General features: G+C 37.9%; 1 protein-coding gene across 2 annotated transcripts; it reads right to left on the reverse strand.

The window, feature by feature from the left end:
• Positions 1-2,736: 2,736 nt before the first annotated feature.
• tekt3 (tektin 3) lies at positions 2,737-14,665 on the reverse strand. 2 transcript variants are annotated; one of them, XM_055150394.1, is made up of 8 exons: positions 14,096-14,665; positions 12,279-12,362; positions 12,127-12,197; positions 11,542-11,554; positions 11,278-11,408; positions 9,754-9,976; positions 3,940-4,094; positions 2,737-3,822 (listed from the first exon to the last, which is right to left on the reverse strand). In XM_055150394.1, the coding sequence occupies exons 1-8, from the start codon at positions 14,663-14,665 to the stop codon at positions 3,606-3,608; spliced, it is 1,464 nt and encodes a 487-aa protein (XP_055006369.1). In that variant the 3' UTR covers positions 2,737-3,605. The 2 variants fall into 2 exon arrangements, with proteins under 2 accessions (XP_055006369.1, XP_055006368.1); XM_055150393.1 differs by lacking the exon at positions 11,542-11,554 and having other exon boundaries at positions 12,129-12,197.
• Positions 14,666-21,563: the final 6,898 nt, after the last annotated feature.

Raw genomic sequence — 21,563 nt, forward strand, 5'->3', positions numbered from 1 at the left:
ACTTCCATGATCCATAGAGGCTGTTTATGGTGTACAGTGTATTCTTTCTGTTGATGCTTGCCACGTGCTTGTATCCATGTTGCAAACCCAAAATGTTCAGCAGTACAGCATTAAACTTAACTGTCTCCATGTCGACAAACAGACGCCGCCGGGTCAAGTTACAGGAGCTGTGGAGAAGCAAGACCACTCACAGTAATGTATAGAACCTCTTGTAATTGAATAAATAAAAAAATAAGTTTAATGCAATACTGTGGAACATTAGCCAGGCTGCCTCCGCTCAATTTCATTTCTCGCCAGCAGCTAGGTCAGGAATCAAAATACACTAGACGGTTCGCAAAAACCCCGGAAGTGCAAGTTCAGGCACCAGCCAATCAGCGAAGAGACATATATTCAGTGTTGTCAACGATTCCCGAGATCGAGGATTGAAACAAACAGAACAAAGAGAATGTTTGGTGAATTTGATCAAGGGGAAAGACGTTATTGCCCTTCTTCCTACGGGATTTGGGAAAAGCTTAATATTACATACATTACATACATCATGACCAAATAGCAGCGATTGGTTAAATTAAAAAAGTACCTGCCTACTGTCGAGCGAATGAAAGCTAAGGCGGTTTGTGTGAAGTGAAATGAAGAAAAACCGGCTGATGAATCAGGCTAGTGGAACATTATAGACAAAACATTAATGTTGCATTAAGGTGGTGGATACACACAGGAAATGTCAATTCACTTTTAAAGATACAGACAGTACTACATTGTTGATTGATTGTTGGAGTTTGTCTCTGGCCTTGTCTTGAGATGATACTTACATTTCTTACTTTTTAATCTGTAGTGCAAAACTGACTATGCCAAAAAACAATACTCCAATAAAATAATAAATAGAGGGTTCCCACAGTCATGGAAATCCTGGAAAAGACATGGAATTTTGTAAATTCAAGGAAAGTTTTGGAAAAGTCATGGAATTTTATTATCTCTTTCACACAACTGCAGCGTTCTGTTAAGTTATCATTAGACTGTTATGATTATTTACGAACGTCTGCGCCTTTTGTTTAAAAGAAACGACAATAAATACACTGACAGTATTTTGAATGTTAAAAAACTATAACACCAAACCATAAGTTGAGTGGAAAGAGTTAACGTTTCATAGTTAGCACTAAAATATGCTCAATTCTACACATGTAGGTGCTGTAAAGTCATTAGATAAGATCATCTTTTATTGTTTCCCATGGGACAGGAGGTAACATGCTTTATCAAAAAACAATACAACACAACACAAAGTCCCACATAAACAAACACCATAGAACAGAATAAATATGAGACCAAGTACGACCACAAATGATGTTTCGCCAACAGGACCTTTAAATATCATGGAAAATTCACTTTGGTCATGAAAAAGTCATGGAAATGAAAAAGAGTGGGAACCCTGTAAATAATAAACTTTAAAAACTTAACGGTGCACTGTGTAACTTTTTGGTTGGGGGTCTATTACTTGATTGTTTCTATGGATTTGTCATTGCTCTACCTGGAATGTTCCACAGTATGACATTAAACAGCTTTATCTTATGACATTAAACAGCTCTATCTTAGATTTATTCAATTACAGGTAGTTTTATAGTTCAAAAATGCCTAGAAAAACAGGCGTTCTGATGGTTTGACGGTTCACTTGCTGTACGTTGAAAAGTGTTTTGCATAAGTATTTAGTTTGTTTCACATCCTCAACATGAAACCAGTTAAACATACATCAGACGTGTCTCTTCTGCCCTGTTAGTCAAAACGAGCCTTGTGCATTAGTGGTCTCATGCAGAGTGTTACCAGCCTGTTCAGTGAACCCTGAGCCTCCGTGAGCTCTGAGCACCGTCATGTGACAACAAGAGTCAGCGCCATGGCAACCAGCACTGGACACGCACAGATGTAATGTTATGTTAAAATTATTACATTCAATCTAAACAATAAAAGTGATTTGGGAGAAATTGGTAAAAAAGAAAAATGTAAAATGTTTTGCCTGGGTTTCTATAAATTTAAAATGTTTTGGGCCTCAAGCTTTATTAGACAGGGTAGTGTAAAATGGAGGTAAAGAGCAGGGAGAGACATTCAGCAAACTTCATTTCTCTCTAGCGACTAGGTCAGGAATCAGAATACACTAGACGTTTGCAAGAACCCTGGAAGTGTGAGTTCGGGCACCAGCCAATCAGCGAAGAGACAACGATTCACGAGATCGAGGATTTAAAACTGGAACAAAGAAAATGTTTGGTGAATTTTATCAAGGGGAAAGACGTTATTGTCCTTCTTCCTACGGGATTTGGGACAAACTTAAAATACCTGTTAGCCCGGTTAGTGGCGCATTACATACGTCACGACCAAAGAGCAGCGATTAGTTAAATAAAAAAAGTACCCACCTACCTTTGAGTGAATGAATCCTAATGCTGCGAGGTCACACGGTTTCCATGAAGTGAAATGAATCAGGCTAAATAAAGGAAGAATTTTCAGGTTTGGCAAGATATAGGTTTGTTTATATTTCGCTGCGTGTGAGCACTCTGTGTGAGTCTTGGCAGTGTAGTGCAAAGATAAATAAGAGTTACATAACTGTACAAATGCACTGGACAGCAGAATACAATTCTGTAATTTTATTTTAATTTGCAATAAACACTATACAAATAAATAAAGACAGTTTCATTTTGTATAAGAAAAGTGTCTTTACACATTTCAAATGTATATATATTTTTGTTTTAATGTCAGAAGGAGTTTAAAAGGTCAAGTGGGGATGCAGCAAATGTTTAGATGAACAAAATAATGCACTTTTTTTTTCTAGAACATCTCAGACTCAGTCATCTCAAACTAGAATATCATGAAAAAAGTTGTTTTGCTCTCAAGCTTCTCTCTGCGTCATGAGTCTGTATAATATATAGGTTTGACTTTCTGAAGTGAATGACAAAAAAAATATAGAACTTTTCATGATATTCAAATTTTTTTAAGACTTTTCTTTAAATCGTGTTTTTAATTTTACATACTTAACGGTCAACGATGTCAAGTGACTGAGTTACAGTGAAAAGAGCGATATAAAACCTATGTGTTATTATTTCTTACTCAAACTTTATCGATACACAAGGTAAATTACTTTTTTATTTATTCATCTGAACTTTTTTTACACACTTTTTTCAGAGGGGCTGTTAAAATTCCTAATGTTAAATACACAAGACTTTCTTTCATTATAATTACACAAAACTACCTTCACATTAGAGTTGTCACGATACTAAAATTTCAAACTCCATTTCGATACTCGATACCAGAATAAAAATAAAACATGCTCCTTTTTTAGTAATAGAACGCCATTTTCATACACAAAGCATTAGTACTTTCGTTATGTTACCATGAGATCTTATACTAGTTCTGATAAAGCTCAAAATGACTCTAAAACTGTTCAGGAAAGCTCAAATTTAGTCTTGTTAATATGAGTTTTACAGCATCATCTGTTGCTCAAATGAGTTTTTAGTTTTGATATTAGTTTCTGTATCGATTAGTATCAGATTTTTTATACCTTTGACAACCCTGCTTCATACTCATCACTCCAAATTGATAAAAACATCTATCTTTACACAGTTAGTTTGCTGTTATGTGTATCCAACCAGACGGGGCATGCTGGGGAAGCTCTTTCTGATGCTCATGCACTTCTCTTGGTCCAGGAACAGGGAGTTGGCTTTGACGGACAGGTCGTGCTCCAGCGTCACTTTGGTCTTCACCAGGTTCTGCAGTGTGTTCTCCGCCTCGATCAGACGCTCCTGCAGTTTATATATGGTGTCCTCGATCTCCCTAACTTCACCTACAAGTCTGAAAAAGTAAGAGAAAAAAAATATAGAAATGTTTTGCTCTACAATATAATCAAATATAAAATGTTGAGATCCTTCTAAGTAAAAGATAATCATCAGAATGTCTCTGGTTGTGTACCTGTGGTGTGGGTTGTCCCGGCACAGCTCCACGTTGGGGCGTCTGGTCCTCTCCTCCAGCCGAGTTTGGGCCACTTTGAGCGGACACTCTTTGTCTCTGAGGGCCTTCTTCAGAGACTCAATCAGCATCTCAGTCTGGAAGATCTCCTGGAGGGTCTGTGTGGGGAACAGAATCATACGGGATTGTGAATGGTGCTTACATTTTTATCTCAAATCTCTGAAGGTTAAACATGTTTTGACAATATATGTTTTTGTGGCCCATGTTCATGCTCATTCTCAGACCCAAAGGTGTATCTCAGTGGGTTTTAAACTATTTTAATTCAGATTGTTTGACAACTAAATATGTTTCAAGAAAAAACATTAAATTGTAGAAAAAATACGTGTTTTTGAAGATCTGGAACTAAAACAAGTGTCAGTATAGAAGAAGCAGGTGAGCACCTATAAACATCCAATGCCATAGAAAACCATTTTACAACCACACTATACATATTGTCTACAATTGATACTTTGCGGTGTTTAAATATTTATATATATTTTCTGGCATTTTTAGACCATCTTAAAACTTTTTGACAGTGTTTGCTAATGTGTGCATTGTGTTACCATGGTAACAGCTGAGCTTTCCATCACAGACATGCATGTAGAATGCCCCAACGTGATGACAACACATTTTCAGGAGCCTGTGATCAATTCGAGCATTCATGGTTCTCTTTAGGAGTTTGTCGTTCATCGAAAAGGTGAGAGTGACTCACTGAAAAATGTGCTGGCTCGTGACTGTAAATTCATGTGTGAGAAACTTGTTTAAAGTCACAAATATCTCACCTGTTGTAGTTCCAACTAAAGGCCTATTCATACTTGAACAAATACAAATACTTGAACAAATGCATAAGAACATAAAAACTTTGTTCTTGCTCTTCAGGTGATAAGAACAAGAACAACGTTCGTTTGAGCTCTGACATTTCATACTTCAAAAGATGTTCTGCTGCTGAACTACACTGCCCCCCTCGCTCTATTTCTTTTCATCCTCCAGCCTGACCGCTCTTTTTTTTTGGTGACCCGCCTTTTGGCTTTCGTAAACTTGTCACAGAGATTACGCCAGACTTTTTTACACTGATTTTTGTCTGAGCCTAAAATGGCCATGATCATCTCTCCATGAATTTCTTGCTCTGTGGCATCTTTATAGTCACTGAGCGTCCTGTTGTACGGATTTTTTTATTTTTTGCCACAAATATATAATAATAATCGGAAAGCAACAAGTTCTGCTCAACTGAGGTGTCGAGAACAAGCTGCAAGAACTGCCCAACAGGAGCTGAACAAAATTACATCATTTTGTTCAGCAAGCCCTGGGTGCAAGGACAAAGTTCTAATGTTCTTATGAAGTATGAATAGGCCTTAAGTCATCTCTTTCTGGTCAGATTGTGTTAAAATAGCTTTACACCCTCAATACTGATGACATCGGTCGCAAAGTGTCAATAGTGGAGTTGTTCATGAAGCTTCACTGTAGTTAATTCACGCTTCCTCCCATTTACAGTTGGCTCTGACAGCAACATCTGATCTCACGTTTTAGCAAAAGTAAATTCAAGTCGACACTCAAAGCTGCAGGCTCGTGGTAATTATACACAGTAGTCCTAATAAATCAATGTGGTATGCCTTTTAACAGTGTCCCTCTGTGTCCAAACACTTCTGATGTAATTGAATTAGGAAAAAAACTCTTCTTCTGAAACTGGGTTAAGTGAGAACCGTGTGTCTCAGATCACAACTGCTGTCAAAAACAATATAAATATAAATTGTTAGCATATTTTTGCAATTCCAGCCAATCTACTCCAACCATTTTTGTTCTATTTATGGCTCTGCTAGGACATTTAGTAGTAAGCATGTACAGTATTTTGCTTGTTAGCATGCTATTGATGACAAACTGAAGTCCCCAAACAGCAATGCAAGGACCAATTAAGATTGATCTGTCCTCAGGTTACATGGACACGCATTGGATTTACATCGGTTTTGTTTGTAGCTCACAGAGGAGAAGAGAATGGCACCAGCACATGATCTGCTAATAAGTAGAAAATCGAGTTACCCACTGATGCAAGAGGAGAGGGATTTTGCCTTCTCACTAAACAGCATGTGATCTCCCTATGGTGGAAGATTCAGCCGAAATGCAGAGTGAGGTCTGGGTCTAAGTGGGGAGCAATTATAATGATGTTGTTATGAAAGTATTTGGGTTGAAAGTAGAAGCAGGACCTCCATCAAGGCAATACAGAGCACATATCTGGACTTCAAACTGTCTAAGGAGCAAATTAGGGAAGCACCGATCCAGGTTTTTCAGTTCCAGTACCGATATTGATATTGTATCTCTAACCAAAAGAAACCAAAAATTTTTCTTGTTTTGGACCACAGCAACAAAACAAGAAAAATATCTGTGTTACCAAATGTAACAATCTGATGAAGGCTTTTTTTGTCGAAACGTTATTTTGTTAATAAAAAAGCTCTTGGACATCGGTCAACTGAGTGTGCTATGTATTTTTTCACCCTTGTCTGGCTGTTCCTTGCAGTCGCACCTTTACAAGAATTTTGGTGTGCGTTTTTGGTTTCTTTTGGTTAGAGATACAATATCAATATCGGTACTGGAACTGAAAAACCTGGATCGGTGCTTCCCTAATTTGCTCCTTAGACAGTTTGAAGTCCAGATATGTGCTCTGTATTGCCTTGATGGAGGTCCTGCTTCTACTTTCAACCCAAATACTTTCATAACAACATCATTATAATAGCTCCCCACTTAGACATAGGTCAACCGAGTGTGCTATGCATTTTTTCGCCATTGTATCTCTAAACGACACCAGTTGTGAGATTGAAAATAGCCTTTTTTTTTTCTCAAAACAGAGTTAACTTATTACAAAACTGATCTGAATGTGTTATGTAACTGTTATGTATCCTGCAAGTAACTACTGAACTGATTTGTATGAATTAAAAGTTCAAACACGAGATGTCCTACGCCTACATCAGTCAGTGAAGATTTCAACCAAATATCGACTGAACCGATATCATGGAACTGATCTAATACTGTAAAGTTTCCTGATTCAACACAGATATTCGATACCAGCATCAGTATCGGTAGCCAAGCTGGCGCCACCTAGTGCCTCCGCTCAATTTCATTTCTCTCCAGCGACTAGGTCAGGAATCAGAATACACTAGACGGTTTGCAAGAACCCAGGAAGTGCGAGTTCGGGCACCAGCCAATCAGTGAAGAGCTATAGATTCTGTGTTGGCAACATTTCCCGAGATCAAGGATCTAAAGGTGGAACAAAGAGAATGTTTGGTGAATTTTATCAAGGGGAAAGACGTTATTGTCCTTCTTTCTACGGGATTTGGGAAAAGCTTAATATACCAGTTTGCCCCGTTAACGGTGCATTACATACATCACAACCAAATAGCAGCGATTGGTTAAATTAAAAAAAGTACCCGCCTACCATCAAGCAAACAAATCCTAATGCTGCGAGGTCAGACGGTTTCTACGAAGTGAAACTGGCTGATGAATCAGGCTACAGTATGGGAAATGTGCCAAACTCTTCTACAGTACATATAGTTTCCTGAATCCACGTGGTTCTAACACAATTTACCCTGCTCCTTTCTTAACAAAAATAATAGACGACTCACTTATCCTTCAGCTAGGTACTCCTGACCATGACTCCTGGAGACTTGGAGAGGTTGACCCAAGAACATTTTGTGTCCTTATCTCAAGTAATGGGGTCTGAAATTGTGTTGACCTACTTTGGATTTTGTAAAGCTTGTATACAATAACTGTATCAGTGTACTTATCTGTGTTAGTCATTGGTACAGTAGCAAATCTTGTAAATCTTCCTGTGCACAAAATACTAATGAAACATACAAAAATTAGATAAAGCTTGCACACCAACTCCACAGCTCAATTTAAAGGTGCAGTATGTAACTTTTCTAGTGAGTGTTCTTCTACCTTCTTGTATCCATGGTGATGTTATGTCCTTCCTTGTGCATCAATAACAATATGACATTATATATAGAATGAACGATTCTTTTAGTCATACAGCAGAGTGTGTGTGCCTGCTTTACATATTTCGGTTACTTCCTGTAGCCTTCCTCAGTGCGTCAGTACAGGAAGCAGCCGAAACATGTAAAGCAGGTAAACAAACTCTGCAGTCTGACAAAAGGAATTGCTAATTCGAAGTTTAAAGGGACAGTTCGGAATTTTGGGCATAAGGCCTAATTTCCTAGTGAGCCAGAGTGTTGGAGACATGTGGAGACACTTTTTAAAATAATCCATCCAGTCCTTGTATTTGCAGAGGTCACTGGTGCTAGACTAGTGCATGTCAATGGCCATAGTTATCCTGCCACTAAAAACAGTCTTACCTACTCCACAAAACACCCGAAACAAATCTATTATTACTCCAGACTGTCAATGTAAATGTCTGTGTCGATAGAATAATTTTAGAAGTAAAACCAACCTTACATTTGAAGGATTTAAGTCTGAGCAGCAGCATTGAGTTGTACTTCCTGATAGAAAGCTTGGCAGCGGCGGACTGATATCACCTGCCACCAACTGGCTCTGTAATAGTTTGTTTACCTGCAGTTGCCATAGCGACACATAGAGCACAGGAAGAAGCCTTTTCCAGTTGTGGCCACGTTCACATCATCACAATTAACTAGAAGAGAGTAAAATTCCGCTGCTGCTGAGAAAATAGTCCCTCAACATGCGACGATTCATGCGATACAAGGTTAGTTTTACTTCTAAAATTATTCTATCGACACAGACATTCACATCAACAGTCTGGTGTAATAATAGATTTGTTTCGGGTGTTTTGTGGAGTGGGTAAGACTGTTTTTAGTGGCAGGATATCTATGACCATTGACTTGTGCTAACCTAGCATCAGTAACCTCTCCAAATACAAGGACTGGATGATATATCTCAAAAAGTGTCTCCACAAATCTACAACACTCTGGCTCACTAGGAAATGAGACCCTATGTCCAAAATTCTGAACTGTCCCTTTAATACTGAAGACCAAAGAATATGACATGTATTTATCTTACATTTATTCAATTAGAGTTGTATTATTGCTCACAAATACCGTGAAAAATGTGCATTCTTACTGTGAGTGGGCTCATCTCTCCAGAGATCTGAACTGTAACCTGCCTGTCTTCATGAAGATAGATCATTATTATGCCATACTGTGGTACACATTCTAAGCAAAGCAATAACATCTTTAAAGAGAAAAACAACTGGGGGACCATTTCCACCAGAAACGACACATAGCTCATGTTACACTGTTCTCTGATCTATGTTATAATGTTATTTCCGAATCATTTCCTCAGCATATTTAGGTTCTTCTGTTTTAGACTCCACACACCTTCACTATAATCATTTTGATCATTTCAGCCATGGAATTGCCAATCTCTACTGAATTTAAGGTAAATTGTAGCTGTTACTCGAAAACTACCACTTCAAGACAAGGTGGAACAGAGCATTTGAGATTTGGAGATGCAGATAGACTAATAATGCAGCGTTACTCAAGCATGTGTGAATGAAAAAACAAAACAACTCCAGGCATGTTTCTGATGAGGCAACAACATTATAACATGGCTTAAAGCTCACAAGAGTCAATATTGTGTAGTATAGAACCTTTAATATGATGTTCTGATCACAAATGGATCCTTCTTAGGTCACAGTTTTGCCAGCTCATACTTTCTGCTCTCTGATTGTCGTGAAATCCAACAGTGAATTCGAGGGTGGAGCGGCGTACACAAAACAAGACAATACAAACAGAACAATATAAACAGAGGTAAACAAACCTTGGCCAGATGTGTCTGCAGGCTGTTCTTGGCGTCGGAGGTCTCAGAGATGCGGTTGGTAAAAGACACGTTGACGTTGTTGAACTGGCTCCACATCTCGTTGGAGGTGGTGTTGAGCAGGATCTCGATCTCGTCCCGGAGTTTGTGGGAGGCGGCGCGTTGGCTCTGGGAGAGCAGAATGTTGTCATCTGTGAATTTGGACCAGGTGTCGGGAAGAGAAAGCCTGTCGGGACAGAGGATTACTATTAACAACATATTTCTAGTCTTGTCTGAGAAGGAAGTATATATCTTAGTGGCAATAGATTTGTTCAGACACTTAATAGGTTTGAGTTAGAGTAAGATGTGAATGTTTTTGCCTTAGTTAAGTGCTTTTGATCCGGATATGGTTAAGATAGTCCTCAAACGGAAGCAGCTTCTCTTGGATTTGACTCATACTTCAATGCCACTGGTGTAATTAGGTTATTGTTTATGTTTTAAGGTTGACGGGAACTACATGCGAACTTCATGAAGAAAAGCCTCGCCTGTCCCTGGAATTGAACCAAGGAGCTTCTTGCTTTGAGTCTGAAGTAAGGTAAGTTGATGCCTACTAATACTACATTACTAACCTACAAACAACCACAAACAAATGTGTAATCCTCATATTCCCATTGTCAGTAACATATTTGGATATTTGGATTATTTCTGTTTCATTGACTTGTTTGACTACAAAATCATGGGGATTGTCAGTGCAACTATGCAGTGACCCCAGCTCTTTGGGATAATGGGTGGAAATTTTGGCTTTTTTTTTTTAATCATTATTATTTTTATGTTTATTAAGGACATCACAAGCACATTAGACAAGCCAGATGTATTGCCTTGAGTGTTTTAGCACAAGGGCTATAGTTTTCAACACCTGTCCATATATTTAAAAAATATAAGCTGCATGCATAAAAACAGACAATACAATACACATAAGTGACATACAGATAAAATATATACAGTACATTTTCAGTGGATGCATTTTTGATTGGAAACGTACAATAATTTTAATTTACTTTTAAATGAGTTGTTGGTTTTTTGTTGTTCCAGTTTTAAATCAGCTGGTAAACATTTCCACAGTCTGGCCCCTTTAGAAGAGAAAGAGATTGACCAAGAGTCGTCCTGTACATAGGAACAACACAATTACCACTAGTAGCACCTTGTGTGTTAGCTCTGAGTACATTTTATCATCCTGCCAAATTCTGAATAATAATGAATCTAATAATAATCCAGTGTTTCAAAAGGATAAATTAAATTTGTCAACTGGACAAAAGTTTTAGTCCAAAGGTTTTGACCAAAACTTTTGTCCAGTTGACAAATTGAGTTTCTGCTTTTGCCATGAATTCTACCTGGACTTTACATGTAATGCAGTGTGTTTACATTCATGTTGTGTCCTCTCTGTCCATTAACATGCACTGTCCTAATCAAATAAATAAATAACTAGAAATGAGTAAATAAAATCGTGTGTTATGGCTGATTAGTGTGTATATACAGTAGTGTACTCACGAAGGGTCCAGTCTCTCGATGCCCCTGTAGTAGCCGATCCCATTGGATGTGTTCCTCAGATGGTGACAGCGGTCATCGATTCTCTGGGCGGTCACTTTATCGCTCATGTCTCGCTCCAGTTCATGCTGCCGCTCGATTCGACCTATAGGACACCACAGTGTAATGCAGCATGACAAATACAGGGAGTAAGAGTACTGAAAACGGGTACTCAAGTAAAAGTACAGTTACATGGCTGAAAATTTCCTCAGTTACAAGTATGAGAGCTGCAGTATTTGTACTTAAAAGTATAAACTACACATAAAAAACTACTACCTACTTGGCACTAACCTTCAGTAGCTCATTCCTTCAATGTGTAAATGGGCCATATAAACATTTTACCATTTATCATTTCCTTTAAAATTATATAGACAGAATTATACTCCTGTACGTTTAAAAAATACAAAAAAATCGACTCAGTTACAGTAACGTGAGAATTAGTTATTAGTTACCCACCCCTGCTTGTAATATTAATGAAGCAATAATTAATAATAATTAGTAAAGAAACATGACACACATACTTTTTGTATGGTTAATCTGACTTTGTTGTGATTCACTTTGTTGCCTTGCCTTTTGCGATCATTAACAGTTTAGTTTTTGCGTAGGTTTTAATACTGATGCCCTCCCATAGCATTAGGAAAACACTAGCCTAAAATTGTACCATAAAATAATTAAACACATTAAACACAGTTGCTATACCAATTTAATATTTAGTTCCCTATTATATTTAGAGAGTTTCTTTGTTCAAAACGTGTACAAATACATATTTATCTTTTGTGTAAAACTTTGCTTTAGTATTTTGTCCATACTCACGCCAACTGTGCAACCGCTCTCTCCAAATGCCTCCTCATCCTCTCCTGGCATGATTTGATCACCTCCACTTCCTGTCCACCCAAATGTGAATAATTGATGCGTGTTTGCATACAGCACCAAGATGGTATCTAGTTATAGCGCTCAGACATTACCTTAATGAGGTCTTTCTCCACGTGGTCATGCACTAGATCAATGGACATCCGCTTCTCTCTGTGGTACAAACACTCTTGAGACACCTATTGACAAAGCGATCATGACTCAAACAAGACCAGATGAAGGACAGTAAAGAGTTTCATTGGTTGTCATTCATTATATATCAATAGCATGGTATCAATATCATGGGTCTGATTACCACTCCTTGAGGAACCCCGCTGTTACCCGATCTAGATTTAGCGCCGTGTCCTTGTCCATTAGACCATTAGCTGAAATACGCTGACAGTTTCAATGAACACTGGTGCTGTGAGAGGTGTCTTGGTGACGCGAATGTATGGAGGGAGACTGTTGCTACAGGTGATTTTGTAGTCAAAACATCTTGGCTGGAGAGTGGTAACGTGACACGGGATACGTCTTTGTTCTGCTCTATGTATGGGCAAACATGAGAGAGTAGGTGAACTGACCTTTAGTCTTTTCACGCCCGGTTACTACTTTAATAGAGAGTGAAATGTGTATTAGTTTTGTTAAATGTGTTTATATAGATATTTGTTTATTATCGTCTGTCTACTTATCTTGGACTGGGCTCTGTGGATGTAGACATCACATTATAACTGGGTTCATTTTATTTGCTGTATTATTTACATGTATTAAAGTTGCACTAAGTAATTTTTCTGCTAAGGGTTTGGAATCCGTGTATCATTCGTTCATTCGTGTTTCAAAATAAAACCAAAAATAAGAAAACGAAAACAACAACAATTTTCTTTACTATTTGTCTCCAAAAGGACTGAACCAGGACTGAACCAGGACTGAGACCAGGATTGAGACCAGGATTGAGACCGGGATCAGACCAAGCCTGAGACTGGGACTGGACCAGGACCAGACTGGGACTGAGACCGGGATCTGGTTTAGTCCTGGTTCAGTCTTGGTTCAGTCCTGGTTCAGACCTGGTTCAGTCCTGGTTTAGTCCTATTTTAGTCCTGTTTTAGTCCTGGGATCAGTCCTGGCTCAGTCCTAGTCCTGGTCTCGGTCTGGTCCCAGTTTCAGTTCCGGTCTCAATCCTAATCAGTCTATGTGGGTACACTTCCAGGCCTGCCCTGACACTCCTGGGTTAGTCTTGGTTCAGTCCTGGTTTAGTCCTGGTTCAGTCCTGGTTCTGTCCTGGTTTAGTCCTGGTTCAGTCCTGGTTCTGTCCTGGTTCAGTCCTGGTTCTGTCCTGGTTCAGGCCTGGTTCAGTCCTGGTTCAGTCCTGATCCAGTTCTGGTTCAGTCCTGGTTCAGTCCTGATTCAGTTCTGGTTCAGTAATTATGCAGTGTAAAAGTCCGGCATCACAGTTTAAGTCTTGGAAACGGGAAATGTCCGTTCTCCGTTTTTTCCATTATTCATTTAAACACAAAATCAAAAACTGAAAAAAAAAAAAATAAATCGTTATCCGGTTTTTCATTTTGATTTTGGAGACAAATAATGAAGAAAATAGTTGTTTTTTCATTTTATTTTGAAAAAAAATAATAAAAATTAACGAATGATACAGGGATTATTTTGTGACCTGCTTTTCTCCATGGTGATGTTATGATATTTCCTGAAATGTTCCACAGTGCAATTAACCTTATTGATTCAGTTAAAGGTTCAGCTTCTTTTACTGTAAGCTGATTTGACCTGTAACTTGACCTGATGACGTCACCTCCTTGTCCCTATGGAGATATACGTGTAATGCCATACTGTGGATCATTCAGGCACAGCAGTAACACGAATCACAGAGGATAAAACTACCTGTAAGCTTGTACTTTTCCTATATACTCTACGTGTATTGTTTGTTTACCTGAAGTGGCCCCTCCGTCTCGGCCAGCGCTCTCTCCAGCCGCCTCTTGACCTCGCTGAGAGCCGCTATCTCTGTCACCATGTTATCGATCTCATGGCTCAGCTCAGACTTCCAGAAGACTATATCGTTCACCCTCTCTCCAAGATTTTTACTCGTCGTTTCCTGTGTCCTCCTGGTCAGCTGATCCTTATCCTGCATTAGCCGAATCGTATCTTTCCTCAGCCTCTCTGCACTTTTCCGAGACGACTCCGACTCCCTGTAGTTGCTGTGGTTGGATTTATACCAGTCCTCGGGAGTGTATCTAGTGGACAGGGCAGTTCTGTTGGACGGGTAGAACATTGTTTTGGCCCGGACTAAGTCGAGATTGTCACGCTGGATGGATAGGGGCGACGGGAGGGGGCCGTTGCTTTTGTAGTAGCTGCTGGTCCTCCACTGGTTGGCACTCGCGCTCATGGGTGAAGCAGGCTGGGTGCCACGGTAACTGGCCGCCATGGTGGAGATGGCGGGAAGGAAGTGGCTCGTCTTTGGTCGGGCATAAGTGGCAGTGAGAGTGGATCCCATCAGCTCCATAACGGTCTCCTAAAAGGTTTTTTGGTTTCCTGGTTTTGAAATAAATATTGTAAGAATACATTTGACTGAAATCGTGTTCCAGATGCCAATTATATGCAGCATTTTTGAGGACTCCCATTCAAAAGATATAATATTTTGTTTTTGAAATAAGAAAAAAAATAGTGAAATATGTCAAATTGATTATATTTCTGAATCATTTCAAAATTACAACTTTATTCTCAGCAGTGGAAATCGTCAAAAAATCTAAAGAGCAAATGAGAAAAAATATTGGCAAACACACAAATTCTCATCATTCTGAAACTCGTGGACAGATTTTATAATAGAATATATATTGTTGCGAGAATGCCGCCAAAGCAAACAAAATAGTACTGAAAAAGTGAACGTTTTCTTCTTGGGTCATATTATGTTGTGGTTTTTTATCTTTAAAAAGTTGAAAAGTTAATTTGCACATGGGAATTTGAGCCTTTTGTATATAACTCAGATTAGATTGTCAAAAAACTTTGTTAAACCTACAGGCAGATGTTCCCAAATGTCCCTAGAGACACATTAGCAAAGACAATATAAAAGGTAAACAAAAGACCTGGAAAACAACATGACACTACGTTAGAATAGCTTTAGTAGCATTTTAAAATCTCCACAGGTTTAACATTAGGCTCTCTAAAAAAAAAAAAAGTGTGACAACTCAATCCCATGCTCTATTAGACTTATTCTTGGTTTGCAGTTTGTGTCTGACAGAAAAAAAGCTACTATAGTCATTTCACAATACAACAATGCAATGCAACAGTTACCGATTTTGTGACACAGTCGTGAAAATCCAAATTACAAATACAGACACGTAATCACAATAAACAAAACAAGCTTTAAATGAACTCCAAGAAAACTCACAGATAAAGCGTACAGATCCCGGCGTGCCTGTGTGTGCCTGTGAACAGTGCTTACCTGAAAATGAGCTCAAGACCTCTCTAAAGGTGAGCTGGCATGAATAATGGATGGACAAGTTATCTAAGCATTCAGTGGGTGAGCCAATTGTGGCACAGTGCTAGGCTACAGGAGCCCGGCCCGGCCAAGATTTCTGTTGTTGACACAGAAGCAGTTGCCATTGGTTACAGTTGCTCTCTGGATTAAATTTACAAATGTAATGGAGTCGGGGGGAGTTTATATTTACTGACCTGTACTTCAGAGATAAATGTACTTATCACTGAGATGCAAAACCTGAATAAAAAATCTACACTGTAAAAAAATAAATATTGACTGATATCCTAATCCTATAATCCTAATAGTCCTATTTTATGTTATTGAGATCTACATATTTACTTACCATCAAAATAATAGCTTTAGATTCCCATGAAAATTAGATGGAAAGATAAGTCATATTTTAGTAAAGTTGAAAATTGTATAAATTAACTGCAAGGATTGTAAATATATAAATTTTATACTTTGACACAACTTTTTCAACCAAGTTGCAATTTAATTTAAATTGTATTTTATTTTATTTATTTTATTATTTTTTAATATTTATATTTATTTATTTATTATTTATAATTAATGTTTGTTTTATTTTTTGTTGTTTTTATTTTTTATGTTTTATTTATTTATTTTTATGATTATTTCTGTTATTTAATATTTTAGTTTTTTATGTTATTATTATTATTATTATTATTATTATTATTATTATTATTATTATTATTATTATTATTATTATTATTATGTCAGTTATTTTATATTTTTTTTTTTTTATTATTATATTTTTTATATTTTTTTGTTTTAATTATTTATTTATTTTTATTATTATTATGTATTTTATTTTATATGATTTTGCATAAGATTTCAAAATTGTCAGTACTCTGCAGCTTTAACACAGTACCAGTAGTATCTTTAGTATATTTGTGCATTGACTTCTCACATTCTGTTTTTTTTTTTTTTTGGGCTTCCATAATTAAATATCTTGGTTGATTTTCTATTTGTAGTCGAGCAATCTGAGCTCGGTCTTCGGGGCCATAGATTTGAGTTGGTCCGTGTGTAGCATCAGATAGCCCGGGTCCATTCTGTGCTGCTATCTGCCTGTCTGTATGGATTACAGTGCACTCTTTAAAGATTCATGCCACAGGAAGAGTCCTCACAAACCGCTGTAGGACAGAATAATAATCTGTGTAGTGTTACCTACCTTTGGAGCCTGGATCATTTACACTCCTCTCTCCTGGAGGGGCAGAGCTGGTCAGATGATAGCCCCTGTTCCACTACACAGATGAGAGGGGGATCCACAATCAAATAATGTATAATGGCTTTTATACACGCTAAGATTTGTTGTGATTGAATTCTGGCAGTTTGTTTCCATACACTACAAAAACTAAAATCTACTCAAGCTAACATTACTTGAATTAAGAAAGTTTTATCATGATTTAAGTATATTTCACTTGATAATTAAATGATCTATCAATGGAACAACTCTTTGCACTTAAATAAGGAACAAAATCTTAATGTTGCTTGAATTAAGAAAAACACTTATATAATTGATAGATTGTTTTATATGTCAAGTTGAATCTACTCAAATTAAGTAAAATAGTCTTAATTTAAATCATTTTAATTTACCTAGATATTGCTTTTTGAAGTGTACTCTTTTTTTGTTAATTTTTGCTTTCCTCATCACAAACAGACCTAGAGTTGTGTTTTGTTTCATTCACCCATGTTTAACTCACAAACCCTGCAGATTCAACTTGAGTTCTTCCTTCAAACAGAAAACACTCTCCCTGTGTTCGATTATCCTTCTGAATCGGTTTTCTGAGGAAGTTGCCTAGCGACACTCGTTCCTGGGATGGTGCAACTCGGACCTCGGTGTCTTAAAAACCAGACCGAGCAAGGATTCCGAGTCAGAATCCAAGATGGTTGCGATGGTTGTGACGAGTAAATATGAAGTGTTTTCATTGTGTTTGGACTCTACAATACCTTACCGTGTCTGTATCACTGCCTATGGGTTTGATAGTCGGTGTTGTGGTGACGCCAATATTGAACAAATACTTGATTTAACAGGCATTAAAGCCCCTGAGGTTGTAACGGGAGAGAAATCATAACATAAAATGAAGTGCAAAGTAGTAAGTAGCAAAAACTAATTGTAATCATAATCCACGTAGTCTAACTTCCGAAACAAATCCAAGTAAGTGGTAATACAGGAAGTGCAGCACTGTGTTTTAAACTCCATACACCTTCACTCGATTCATTTGGATAATTTCAATTCTGGAACTGCAACTCTCCACTGAACTAGAAGTAAAAGGAAGCTGTAAATGTGAACCCAAGGTGGATTCACATCACATTTTAAGCTTTGGAGATATGGCTGACTTACAAAAACACAGCTCCATGTTTGCTTTGGATGACTTAATGGCATAATAACATGGTTTGAAGCTTACAAGAGTCAATTTTGCATACTATAGGACCTTTAAAGCATCAGTAATACAACCCTGTGCCTCGTCATTGTCTAGTTTGTATCAGTTAAGGTCACAGACAGCTCCTTCTTAGTATAACAGCTCATTACACAAGCTAAATGTTCATTAGGTCAAAAAGATCCATGTCTACTGAGAATAAAAGACTTTCATGGAAACTTGGTATTGACAGAGATGTGATAGCAGAAGTTATCTTAAATTTCTTGGCCTGAAATGCAGCCTCGTTGTCTTTGCTTTATTGACCTGGCCGACCTTGGAGATGCTGTATCATTCAGCCTATTATCTAAATTCAGTTTTTCATTCATTCATTGTATTTGTCTGAACAAGGTACAGCAACAACAACAACAATATCAAAGGACAAGGATATGTACGTGGACATATTTGGGATCTAGTGCTCAAAAGGAGAAGGATGAAGGGTTAAAACTTAAAATCAAGTCAGCTAGGTTTGTCTTCATTTTAAAGTGTGTATGTTTTTATGATCAAAACTCAAATTTGGTGGGATAAAACCTGTTATAAATATAAATGATGGTTTTACATTGACCAAGAAGCAGTTTGTAGGGATGTAACAATAACTGAAATATCGTGATATCATATCGTTAAAGTTCTCACAATAATATCATGGACCATCACAATATATCGAATTACAAGTTTCTTTGCTTAAATTAAGAGTTATGGTGCAGCAGTAGCTATAAAAAGACAGAGAGAACTACATAGACCATAATCCTTTGCTCCATTTCAGTGCAGACTACAAGAAGAAATAACAGTTCTAAGCACTATTAAGCCTTTAGTTCTTTGGATTAAGTCTTGTCAAGGCATTTTAAGAGGAAAAAGTAGCATATTCACAGTTTTAGTTGTTTCGCCTCCACGAAATATCACAATAAATATCGTACCGTGAGATGTATATTGTGAAAATATTGTACCAAAAGCTTTGGATATTGTTACTTCCCTAATTGTGAGTCTCTACCGTGACGATATCGTATCATATGGTTACAGTTTGTGAAAATTACAGAAAAAAGAGTACCATATTTTCCAGGCTATTAGACGGACACTTAAGCCTCTATCCCATCAAAAAACGACCGTGCGCCCCACAATCCAGAGCGCCCTATACACGAATCCACTCGGGTGTCCCAGCACGACTTCAGTAAACTACAAAGCCGCACCACCCGCAGCGCACGCAAACACACACGGAGCAGACAGCGACCGCACAGCGAAAAACACCCACAGACACACTCATCACTCCACGCCGACGAGGAACGGAATGGAGGAACGAACCGAAAAAGCGAGTGCAATGTGCCACTTCTAGACACAACTGAACAACTGAGTCACTGCGAACACGCCGACAATCCAGCGGTCCCAGACAGCACCCTCCCTACACGCCACAACTGAACAAAGCCCAGAGTCACCGTGAACGCCACAAACAAAGTCCCACTGACCCATCCAACTGTTGTGTTTCCTTTAAAGTCCAGTGCGGTTTATTTGTGAAAAAAGTTCGATAATAGACCATTTAATGACAGTGCATCTTATAATCCAGAGCTCCTAATAGTGCGGAAAATACGGTATTCTATTTTAGAGATGACACATTAGGGAGAAATCCATCTTGAGATTTGACACGATTTTCACACAAGAAACACATTTTTTGCACACTTAAATAATTATTTAAATTGTTTAGAGGCGATTTGGTCCAATATAGTAAATGGTATGTTATGGAAAGTTTACAACCAGGAAGAAAATTTGGGTGAATCTGGGCAATTTTTAACATTTTTTGTAGCAAAATCTTATCTGTTTTTTAGTCAAAGGTGTACTTCAAACTGACATAGGCTCTTTAACTCCACCTTTTATGACCGCCTACACATACCTTTACATATCTGGCTCGAACTGCCTGGCCTCACCTTCTATAAATACTTTAAAATCATAAAAACCCAGCCCCTTCTGTAGGATTTCTTTACACTATTATTCCCTACGGTCTTTAATGCCAAGAGAGCTTCGAAGTCCAACTCCCGGCAGACCACAGAACGTGTAGGTAATGTCAGCGGGCTCTATATTTACTCTGCTGCCCCGTGTCTCCTCAGAGTACGCTGCGAGTTACGGCATAGTGGACATGTCTGAGGGAGCAAGCACGCTGTCCACTCCACTTAAGCCACACTCAGACCAGAGACTGTAATGGAAAAAGCAATGTGGAGTTCACGGAATTAGCAATGATGTATTACAGGGAGGAAGAGAAGACCTGCTTGCTACTTGTAAACATGGCAAAAGCGCGTTGTTCGATGTTTTTTCCAGGCAAATAAAAATGATCTAATGAGTCAAAGATTGTGTTCTGTAGAAAAATCCGTAAACATCTCACTTGAATAATATTTACTTAAAGGTACATGCATGTAACTTTCTGCATGTTCCATAGAAATAAGAAGTTAAAACCATACTTAGGAACATTCTTTATGGAGATGGATAAGTTTTATGCCGAAGTAACAAAATTTCCATGGAGGCCCTCCACCAGGCCTAGGAGCAGTCAGGTTTGTGGATAAGCGAGCTCGCTCACAGTAACGACATGCGCATATTTCTCAGTACAATAAACAACCAAAAAGAAAAAAAAAAGTATTTATTTTTTTACATTTACATACTGTAGCTTTAATATGAAATTGTTCCAGACATTTTTTTTTTTCATTATTGTCAACTGCTAAGACAATCAGCACAAAACACACTGACCAGAACTCAATAACGTCTGCTCCCATAATTTTGAAAGAAATCTAGTCTCTAGTCTGTCCAAGTACCAAAATTCTTAACCTGTGTTGATTTTGTACTAATACTTTGTAGCCCCCAGTACACAAATGATATAACATAGTTAAAAAAAAAGCTTGTACAGTTAGATTTTGCATGATGTTAAAGATGCATTGTGTAACTTTTTTGGTGGAGGGTCATCAAATGCTTTTCTCAATGGAGATGTTATTGTTTTGAATATTTCACAGTTTGGTATTAAACCTTTCTAGCTTCATAGAGACCAAACTAGTCTAAATTACAGGTCAAATCTGTTGAGAGGTGACTACATTCAGAGTCAGTTTTTCTTGGTATTTCTAAGCTATAAAACCACCTCTAATTGAATACCGTATTTTTCAGACTATAAGTCGCACTTTTTTCATGGTTTGGGTGTTTTCTGCCACTTATACTCTGGTGTGACTTATATATTAAAATGTTCACACTGACAGCTGTGAGAGGCTCTAGACTTGTATGTTAGTACCTTCTGCTCCTGTTACTCCTGTACCACTGTCACTTCACTCTACTGCACATGTCTCCTGCAGAAAGAGCCACTGTCCTGTCTGTATCATGTCAGTTGAAAATGTAAAATTTAAGTGACTGACAGAAAGCGGGGATGGAGAACACAGCTTTACAGTAACCAGGAGGGTGCACCATGAAACGTTCCTGGAAGTCACTGGATGGATTGATAAAGTCTGGACTTCAGTGACAATCAAAAC

Source organism: Boleophthalmus pectinirostris, unplaced genomic scaffold (assembly GCF_026225935.1).
Source record: "Boleophthalmus pectinirostris isolate CB_2022bp ecotype Guang Dong unplaced genomic scaffold, ASM2622593v1 HiC_scaffold_14, whole genome shotgun sequence".
NCBI lineage: Eukaryota > Metazoa > Chordata > Actinopteri > Gobiiformes > Gobiidae > Boleophthalmus > Boleophthalmus pectinirostris.

Excerpts from the sequence above, each read along its gene's own strand:
- tekt3 (XM_055150394.1), bottom strand. The coding sequence starts at position 14,665 with ATGGAGCTGATGGGATCCACTCTCACTGCCACTTATGCCCGACCAAAG. Across the intron at positions 4,095-9,753 it reads TGCAGACACATCTGGCCAAG|ACCCTCCAGGAGATCTTCCA; the intron begins GTTTGTTTACCT and ends TTCCCCACACAG. Across the intron at positions 3,823-3,939 it reads CGGGACAACCCACACCACAG|ACTTGTAGGTGAAGTTAGGG; the intron begins GTACACAACCAG and ends TTACTTTTTCAG.